At 34.2% G+C, this 11,152-nt stretch overlaps 1 protein-coding gene across 1 annotated transcript; it reads right to left on the bottom strand.

Annotated features, from left to right (window-relative positions):
- Nucleotides 1-8,066: 8,066 nt before the first annotated feature.
- LOC128129240 (uncharacterized) lies at nt 8,067-8,531 on the bottom strand. The gene has a single exon (XM_052767875.1). The coding sequence runs from the start codon at nt 8,529-8,531 to the stop codon at nt 8,067-8,069; it is 465 nt and encodes a 154-aa protein (XP_052623835.1).
- Nucleotides 8,532-11,152: the final 2,621 nt, after the last annotated feature.

Genomic DNA, 11,152 nt, shown 5'->3' with positions numbered 1-11,152 from the left:
GGGATGTCACATAGGTGGACAACAATATCCTTGGTTGTAGTCAGTTAAATGGTCATAAGAAAAATCTATTTAAGAATTAGGGCCAATCATGATAATGAAGAATTATAATCACTACTAGAAAAATAGCCTTTTACGACGCGCAAACCACGACACTCATTAATTTATGTTACGCAACCGAGAGTGACATTAAAAACGTGTCATCTCTTCAGAAAATTTAAGGATTTAGGTCACGCATTATTGCGCGCCCTTAAATTAGTGCCCTAAGAAAAAAAATTAAAAACACGGAGGGCGCTGTATCTTAAATGCGCGTTCTCTGTAGGTGTCGCTTTATAATTTTATGAACGCGCATTACTTAGCTACAAGCGGGAAAAGAAAAGCCAAAAAATTAGAAAAGCCCGCTACCCTCTTTGCCCTAAGTGTTTTGATGCATCTTCCATTCTCCTCTCAATGTTGTGCAACTTCTCAATCACAGATCCATGGTTACAATTTCATCTCCATCTCTCGACTTCATCATATCAATCAAGAAAAAATGCTTCTGATTTCCATTCATCTACTTCATCTCTGCTGTGATTTCACCTGCTTCATCTCTGATATTCTTGAGAATACTCACCAACAGTGTTCTTGCATTATTCCTTCAACCTGCTTCTTTCTGTATTCTTTTCTCCACAATATCTTCAAAGATATTCTTACACGCTTTCTCAAAAAATCTTTTGTTCTCTCTCAAGAACCCTAGCCATCACTCACACCACCATATTTGTAGTGAGTTCTGTTCGGATGTATAGGCATCGATGAAACAAGGAACTGTGATATGGAAGGCCACCCAAGTATTAACTCTTCAAGATTCAGACCGCCAACACCACCGCAAAGACATTCTCACATGCTTTCTCAAAAAATCCAATCCTTGCCGCCCCCAACACCCCATCTACATCGGACCACCAACACCACCACAAACAAAGGTTCGAATTCCCCTTTCTCACAAGATGGAAGATCAAAAGAAGTTTTGTGGTTAATTTTGTAAACTAAGGGTTTATTTCAATCCAATTTCCGTTGAGCAAGTCGGTAATTTCTCCATTTATCTCTTCTATTTCAGTTTTTCTCAAATTAGGGCTTGCTATTACCAGTCGTCATCTTCCTGATCATCTTCAACTTCTTGTTTAACAGTCGTTATCAATGGCGGATTACCAGATTCGTTGCTATTCGATTCATAATTATCTTTGACCATTTGACTACCCGACAATTTTTGAAGTCTTCAGAATGGCTGCACGTTGTAGTGGAGTCACAACTTGAAGCACCATTAGGAACCACCATTGATTCAAAATAATATGGTTCGACAGTTTGGCAGATTGAGACGAGCACAAGGACCATACATGACTCGGACAGCTTCATCATAAGCTAGGGTAGCTTCAACTGCTGACCCGAAAGTTCCAAGCCATAATCGACTACCTCTATTGGGTTCTCGAATCTCAGCTACCCATTTACCCCATGTTCCTTGTCTTATACCTCTGAAATTACACCTCAAGTTCTCAGGTCCTCCTTTACCTTTCATGCAAAATTCAATTTTATCTACTGGGTTTATTTTCATTAAACTAAATAAAAAAAATCAAAATTCAATTTTATCAACTGGGTTTATTTTCATTCCAATTTCCATTGAACAAGTCGGTAATTTCTCCATTTATCTCTTCTATTTCAATTTTTCTCAAATTAGGGCGTGCCAACTGTTTGATGAAATGCCTAAGAGAAAAATTACAACCAAAAGTGCATTTTGATTCACTTTCAAACACTTCAACTAACTGACCATATTACCCTTGTGGTAGTTAACTTTTGTATCATTAGTGAACTGAACTTGGTTCTCTGTAATGTGCAGACATGATTGACAGGTACATGTTGCTGATGCATCTAGCTTTGTTCAACCAGGAAGCATGATTGATAGGTACATTTACTTGTCTACATAAAAAGGATTTAAAGTCTAATGTTTACTAAGTTTGTTGGATATTGTTTGTTATACTGTAGAGAAGCATTACAAAGAGGAAATCCAACACTATTAATGTTCTTTATACCTTCTTTTCTACAAGGGGCGAATTTGACTTAAACAATTTTAAAGATGGTAGAAGAGAGAACGCTCCTTCTTGTTCAGCCAGGAAGCATGATTAACAGGTATACCTTCTTTATACCTTCTTTTCTACAATGGGTGAATTCCTAATTCTTACAAGTATCTTAATATCAGTTATTTTGTTTGTTGAAAGATTCCATGGAGAGTACCTTGGTAAGTATGTTGCTGTCAAGATTATTAGATCTGAACATTTAAATGATGAAACATTGGGGAATGAATTCTCTCATAAAGTAGCAGATCCAGGATTTATTTATTTATTTATTTATTTGCATTTAAGCATAACTAACATAAGGAAGGGTAAAGGGTGTACCATGAAGCCTCCTATCTTTGTATGAGTATTGTCTCCATTTACATGTTAGGAAGCTGTCAATGGTAGAAAATGAAAAATAATTAAATTTTATTTATAATTTTTTTATTTTTTTTATGACAGGTGTGAGTGTGAAGAAGAATGTGATCGTGACAATCTCTTCTTGAAGCTGCTCTTCCGAATGAATCTTTTAGACCTTCAAGAAAAGACCCCTTCAGGCTACGAATTTAGCATGCGTTTCTGAAATAAGCTAAATAAATTAATGAGCTAAGCTTGTTAAAATTACCGTTTTGCCCTTGTTTTAACTTTTTCAATGACTTTTTAGAGTAAAATACAATTTTGGCCCCTGAGTTGCACACCTTTTTATCAGTTTAGGGTAAGCATTTTTTTTACATCTACAAATCTAGTTTGCCCAAATGGATTATGTATGCAATATATGGTAATAATGTTTGGAACATTACATATATACATTTAGGTTTACAATATCAGTTTTAGAGACTAGCCCTCATTTTCATCAAACTATGGGAATTGGAAATTCTAGAAATTACTTGGGGAATAAAACTGGTGGCACATTTCTCATTTGAGATTAAATATTTTCAGTCTCTTGCACAAAGGCATATGTTAAGATAATGATATTCTTCTTCCTTAACCTTGATTGAGCTAGAAGAGGTCCAGTTGGCTCTGATGCCCATTCTTTTAAAATGATTCTATAGAACCAAATTTTTTGATTGATAGAATCTTTAATGTTAGTTTCAATCTCAATGTTCATTATATGAAACCAAATACTTTAACCAACAATGTTGAAGTAATCTTATACCTGTACTCCATTTACTCGCTTATATATGCATATAGGTAAATATATCTTATTCTTACATATTTTTCATATTGCTAGCTATTTATTTGATCATCAATCGGCTATCTTCATGTTCTTCCTTGTTTTATTAATGTTGTCATGTGTATATTGTGGTTCTGTATTTACTTGGCAACATTTTTTTTTGTAGATTCTGATATTCTATCTTGTGATATTACAGGATATAAATCACAGTCTACAGATGCATTCATCATTCATTAGAAGGCTTTATTTGGAAAGAGAACTCGAGGTGTGTACTATGTGCTTAAATCTTGATATATCATGCAAGGGATGTTTTTCTATTGGAATCATAACTTTGATCAGCATGTTAGTGTCAATTACCTTCTGTATGTATTGCTCCATCCAGGAGAAAGGAAGAGAAATGAAAAGTATTTTGATCATTATGAGAAAAATTGAGATAGAAACCTATACGCCCTAACCTTTTTATGTTGCAGACTCTAGATATACATCTACTTGTCTCTGTTTACCAAAATTTGATAAAGAGTTGATCTGTGTTGTTTTTCAGGCGCATCAAGGATGTGTAAATACTATCGCTTGGAATTCAAAAGGCTCACTATTGATATTTGGATCTGATGATGCTCATGTACATCTTCCTACCTTTTTTTCTTCATATGTATATGCTACCTGTATGATACCTGAAAACCAAGCAAAATGCAGCTAATAATAACTCTTTTTTACATGTAGTTTTTTTAAACTAGCGATGTTCCATTCTATTTCAGCTAAATCTTTGGAGTTATGAAAGCCACAAGCTTTTGCATTCCATTGACAGTAGTCATAGGAATAATATATTTTGCACATAGTTTGTTCCTGAAACATCTAATGAGTTGGTAGCATCTGGAGCTGGTGATACTAAAGTAACCCTCCTCGCATTTTGTTCATTGCTTCATTCATTCACATGTCTTCTGATAATCTTAACTCACACCTGTAGGTTCGACTATTCAATTTGTCTCGCACACATGAAGATACTGCTAGTAACCTATCAGCTCATTTTCAATGCCACAGCAGGAGAGTTAAAAAATTAGCTGTAAGATATATATATATATATATATATATATATATATATATATATATATATATTGTTTTCCCCTAACAAATTTACTAATATCATCTTCTTATCATCATGGATTTTCTGTTTCAGGTAGAACCTGGTAATCCGAATGTTGTCTGGAGTGCCAGCGAGGATGCCACTCTGAGACAGCATGATCTCCAGGAGGTCACTTCTTGTCCCCCTGCTAAGAACTGTAATGGACGACTAGAATTTACTTGTGTACACTGATATTAGAGTAGAGATTTTCTAGTAAGTTTTTATTATAATAGTAAAAGTGTTTTTATGTTTTAACAATGGAACTAACTCAGAGTAGAGATTTTCTAGTAAAGTTGTGGGTTCTAGATCTAATCTACTTATTACAAGGGGCATATATGGGCTATTACTGCATTCCATAATCTATGGTTAATATAACTAAATATTTTATTTATGATGTTCTTTTCAGCCTATTTGAACGGGGTCTAGCTTATGTTGGAACTGATTATCTTTCATTTTCTTTGTTGGATAAATACATTGAATATGAGTATCAACTATAGAAATGGTCGAATCTTGCCATGATTCACACACGAATATTGGAGATTCCTAATAAGCAGTTGGATCGATATTTCAACAGGTGATGATTGATATATGTTTTTGCAACACAATCTTTCTTTAATTAGTCAAGCCGCATCTTTTCATTCTACTTTTTTTTTTTTTTTTTACTTTTGACAACTTTAGGTAATTAGCTGCTAGTCGCCCTTTATCAAAACTGAGAATAGCTGAAGAACTTGAAGCTACAGCAAGGGCAAAAGGGGAATTCAAGAATCAAGAAAGTGAGGGTGAGATCCATCTGAATGATGGATTCACAGAAGCTAAGTAGTTGGAGACCTATATTTCCCTTATAGAAGACCTTTATAAAAAAACTAAGGATTTCGATTCTAAAATCATAGATTATGAAACAGCAATCAGGAGATGTTTCTTATCACTGATAAAGATAAGGAGGTGAAGTTTCTCTTTTGTGATTCCATTAGATGTTTCTTATCATATACTCATTTAAGTTGTAAGTTTTTTGGAAAATTGTAGGTTATTAGCACATGGGGAGTGCGTAACAAGATTTTTGCAAAGATAGAAAATTTTGAGGACGGATGCCCACATTTTTCAAGTTGTATGTAATCAAATTGTCTCTTAGGTCACATTGGGGAGATTACTTTAATGTCACATTGAAATTTCATCGAATAGTATAGCGATAAACAGAAGAAATAGCAATGTACTTTCATCTATTATTTGTATGACATTAAATTTTATGCAATGAATTTTATTTTTTTGTATATGGTATTTTATTTTTTATTATGAGACATTAAATACAAATTTGATTTGAAAATTAGTAAATCTATAAATAATATTTTTTTTAAACATTTAAAATTATGATACGCAAAAATGTGTATCATCTTCATTTATGACATGACCTTTCTTGACAGGGGCTTTCTTGATACGCATTGCGTGTTATTAACACGCGCGTCGTAAGGTTACGACACGCGAATGCGTGTCGTCTTCCTTTATGACAGGGCCTTCCTTGATACGCATTGCATGTCGTAAACGCGTGTCGTAATTGCGCGTCGTAAATGAGCGTCGTAAATGCGCGTCGTCTCTCTTTATGACAGGGCCTTCCTTGACGCACATTTGCGCGTCGTCTGAGCCTTTTACGACGCGCAATGAGCGTCGTAAAAGGCTGTTTTTCTAGTAGTGAATCATCTATATAACTATGTGTCATGTCATTGGTAAATTGTCCTAAAATTGTCACAAATTTTTCGTGTTTAAGTGGACCACAATACTGGCGATCGATCAGACGAAGATGTGAAGATAAAGGTACCGACAAGTGGAATAAGACTGTCCAACAACTTTGATCCCAAATCACTCTTAAAGTTAAATATCATTTTTATTTTTGTTAAATTTGTCATAGTTTCTTCTAATTTAAATATTAGGGGAGAATTAAAAATTAAAAATAATGAAAATAAAATAAAAAAAATCAGAAAAATTTAAAAATCAAAGAAAAATAAAAATAAAATAAAAAATCCAAAAATAGTGTTATTTCTGTTTTATTTCTTGTTCAGAAAAATCAAAAATCCAAAAATATTTTTGTTTCTGTTTTAATTTGTGGGCTAATTTTTCTTTTAGTTTTGTTTTTTCTTGAAAAGTGATTTCAGGTGAAGATGAAACTCATGGAGTTTGTGTTGAAGATTTCTGAGCCAAAGCCTCGTCTGCGAGCATCGAAGAATTCTCATTTGAAGGAACAAGAAATGAAGATTATTCTTTCAAATCCAGTCTTTCAACCCCAGAAGCAAGGTGAGGCTGAAATTGAAGAATATGTGACGGATTGCATTGAAGTCTCCTCAATCAGTCTATTGCTATCTTAAACCTACTGAAGTGATCCAGAAGATTTGTTCTCTCTGATGTTCTCTCTGAAGATTCTCAAGCTGAAAGCGCCATCTTTCAAGAATCAGTGCGTCAAGCCTCCTCACCCAATGTGTGTTCAATGCCAAATTCTGAAGAAAACCTCAAGTGCTCAAGATGAAGTCATTCATTGAAGGTTCATATGTTCATCCTGATGCTGTGAAGAAATCGAAGGTTAAAGCTGAAGCCAAGCTCCCATTGAAGATTGACAAGAAGAGCCAGCTACTTTTTAGGGGGAGCTTGTTGGGTCAATTAAGAAAAGAAAGCTATAAACCAAGGGTGAGATTGTTGGGTCAAAATATGGTTTATACTTTACTTTTCTGGGCAATTGTATTTTACTGTAATATTTTTGGAGTTTACGGTCATGTTTACGGTTGATTTTACGGCCGTAAACCCATTTACGGCCCATGTTATCCAGCCCATGTTCTCCAAGTATAAATATAGGTGTTAGGGTGAGGAGTAGAGATTGATGAACACGAAGAGAGTTTACGGCCTAGCGAGAAAGGAACGTGTGTGTGTGAATCTTTTGTATCTGGAACTTTAATTCATATCAATACATACAAGATTCATATTAATCTTGTTCTCCTTCTCTTCTATTTGATCTGACATCATCCGTTTGATTGGGATTCCACACCATCAAACGGATATGATTGATACACAAGCAGATTAGGGACTTAGGGTCCGTTTGTTTACCTCTTAATTGCAAAATTAAGAGGTAATGTCTTAAAAAATCAGATTCAGATCGTTTGTCTGCATCTTAATTTTTACCTCTTAAAACTATATTTGCCTCTTATTTTTTTCAGATGTTGAACAGTGTCTGAAAATAAAAAAAGAAGCCGCGTCCCTTATTTGCCCTAATACCCATTCGCCAGTTTTCTCCCGTTTATTTTTCCTTCGCATATGCTCCCCGCTGTTCTCTCCACCAGATCCGACGTCGCCTTCAATTGAAAGTCTACCGGTCGACGCCTCTCCCTGGAACGCCGCCGCCGCCACCACTGATAGTCCACCCGCCGGTCGACGCCTCTCCCTGGAACGCCGTCGCATATTCAGGTATTTTCTTCCTCTCGCACATTTGTTTTTCTTCTTTCTTCCTTCTTCTGAAAATCATATTCCCTCCCGAACGAAATCAAAATCAACAACATTTTATGTTTATATGTTCCTGATTTGTTAAAAACCGAAATTAGTTCATTATTATTGTTAAAAAATAGAAATTAGTTCCTGAAACGCCCTTGTAACAAATAATACCTGAAAGATTAATACCTGAAATAACAAAAAGATTAATACCTGAAACGCCCTTTTGATCTCAAAAAATAGAAATTAGTTCCTGAAACGCCCTTGTAACAAATAACAAAAAGATTAATACTTGAAACGCCCTTTTGATCTCAGAAACCAACATTTTGAGCTGATTTACCAACTGATACACCATTTCTCTTCGATTCAACACAAGACAAACTGTCAAAAATCTAGCAAGAAATCTCAATTGTTTATTTGCAAGATTAAGATCTTGGAATAATCCATCTTTAAAATACTCTCTTGTTAAAACTGCTTCATAAAAAATATAAGCCTCAGATAAATAACTGGCTTGACTTGTTCTCATATATTGCCCAAAATAAAGTTGACCAATTCTTGATGCAATATCACCAATTTCCCATCTTTTAAGACCAGATTCCACCAGCTTTTGTCGATTCTCTTGTTGGAATTTCCATAGTTTTGTATAAACTTTGAATACTTTATGGAAGTGTGTATCATACCTGATGCAACAACACATTGTTCATGGATTTCAGACTCTAGATTTTTGTTTATTGTAGCATGTTACTTTCATTTCTTCATATTACAACATTGTAGTTTGAGAAATCTACCTAATTATAGAAATTTTATTCAAATAGAATGCTATAATGAGTAGATTTTTCAAAGTTCAATGTCTTCATAATAGAAACAGAAGTACCATGTTGTAATGTAAGAGAAATAAATGAAAGTGGGATGCTAAAATACACATAAACGATGGATCTCAAATAAAGAACATCGCAATTCAAGAACCTACCATGGCCAATTTGTTGCTGCTTTGTTGCTCTCGCACATTTGGTTTTTTTTTTTTTTGCTATTCTTCTATCTTCTTTCTTCAGAAAACTGATTTGTTGCTGCTCCTAAACCTTAAGAAAAAAAAATACAAATCAGCTTATGTATTTGTTCCTGATTTCTTCAAAAAATGAAAAAAAAAAAAACGATTTCTTGTTATATGTTGATGTTATATGCTGATTTGTTAAAAAAACGAAAATTATTGTTAAAAAAATTGATTTCCTGCTGATTTGTTATATGCTTATTTGTTAAAAAAAATTATTGTTAAAAAAAATGATTTCTTTGTTAAAAAAATTATTGTCAATGAACATAATGAATGTTGACATGTTCTATTATTATTATTATGTTTGATTTCCCTGTTATGTTTGTAGTCTTTCCTGTTATGTTTGATTTTTTATATTCAGTTGTTTGTGTTCAATGTTTTTATGTTTGATGTTATGTGCATTTGTAGTGCATTATATGTTGATGTTATGTGCATTTGTAATGCATTATATGTTGATGTTATGTGTATTTGTAATGCATAACTTGTTGCTAAAACATGCATTTTTTTGTTGAATTGATCAAAGAAATGGGAGAAAAGAAGGATAGGATTAGTTGGAAGGTAGAAGGTGTAGAGAAAACATTTCTTGAAGCTTGTTTACGTGAAGTTACGATCAATGGACGGGAAGGGAGTAGTTTGAAAGCACTTTCTTGGAGAAATGTAGCCGAAACACTAAAAATTGAACATAACTTTATTGCCGACCAAAAACAAATGAAGAACCGTTATGACTACCTAAAGTCAAAGTTTGGTGCTTTTTTGAAGTTAAAAAACAAAACCGGTAATGTGTACAATTCAACAACCAACACCTTTAATCTTTCCAAAGAAGAATGGGAACTAGAAGCGAAGGTATTTTGTTAATTTATAAAAAATTGATTTTCATGTTTTTAAACAATAAAATATTTTTTTCCAAACAGTCAAACAAACATGTGGATTCTTTGAGACGCACACCATTACCGTATCCCGACCTTTGCACACAGTTGTTTGAAGGCGCGACTGCGACAGGCATGCATAGTTGGGGACCAACTTCTACCCTTCCCCGTCCTACTCAAGACTCAAGCCACTATAGTTTGCATGACTTTGATGACATCGATTGCACTCAACAAGAAACTGTAGGTCTCAGTGACGAGTCATCCGCTCAATCAAAAAAACAAAAGACTACAGATACGGCAAAGAGTCAAAATAAAAGTAAAGACAAGGGTAAAGATAAGGGTAAAGATGCATCCAACTCAAGATTGCTTGAAATCGGTGAAGATATTGCCACAGTTGCTAAAATATTTGTGGAAAAGCATTCTTCTTCAAACTTGGATGCGTGTATGGAAAAATTGGAGAAATTAGGATGGGGAATATTTGATCCAAGATACACTACTGCTGTTGCTCTTTTTGGTGAAAGTGCGGATAAGAGGCACGTGTGGTTAACCATTGATCCAGCTATTTGTGAGAATTGGGTCAAGACTGTTGGAGCACATTACGGAATGTTTCGCTAAGTAGATTTTTTAAATGTTTTGATGGTTTTTTTTTTGGATAACTAGATGTTTGGTTTGAACTAGATGGCTTTTTTTTTTTTGGATTACTTGATGTTTGATTTGAACTAGATGGTTTTTTTTGGATTACTTGACATTAATGACTTGATGTTTTGGATTACATGATGTTTTGGATTACTTGGTGTTTTGGATTATTTGATATTAATGGCTTGATGAATTTTTATATTATATGTTGTTAATATAATTGTTATGTATTTTCAAAATAACAGATTGCTTATGGATTCGGATGAAGAAATTGCATTTTTCATGTTACTATGTTGCTATTGGTTGAATCTAGCATTCAACAGAATTGGAAGGGCAATTGATAATGATTCGGAAATGAGTGGTCATCAACATACACAAGAATTGTTACATGGAACTTCTACACAATGTAAAGACCTGATGCGTCTTTCACGTGAAGCATATGTACTTTTATGCAATCATTTTAGACGAAATAATTGGTTGCAAAGTAGTAGGCATATAAGCGTTGAAGAAAAGATGGCTATGTTCTTAACTACTATAGCACATAATAAACGGTTCAGGATTATCAAACGAAGGTTTCAACACTCTACAGAAACAGTTCATAGATGCTTTCATGAGGTGCTAAATGCAATGATGATTTTTGCAAAAGAAGTTATAGTGCCAACGAATTCTAATGCAACTGTGAATTCCTCAGAGAGGCATCGTAAGCTAAAAGAAATCTTTCCTGGAGCAATAGGTGCGCTAGATGGAACTCTTGTACATGCAGTCGTG

This window comes from Lactuca sativa, chromosome 9 (assembly GCF_002870075.4).
Source record: "Lactuca sativa cultivar Salinas chromosome 9, Lsat_Salinas_v11, whole genome shotgun sequence".
NCBI classification, from domain to species: domain Eukaryota; kingdom Viridiplantae; phylum Streptophyta; class Magnoliopsida; order Asterales; family Asteraceae; genus Lactuca; species Lactuca sativa.
The sequence above is the reverse complement of the archived record's forward strand: the minus strand, read 5'-3'. Positions and strand labels throughout refer to the sequence as shown.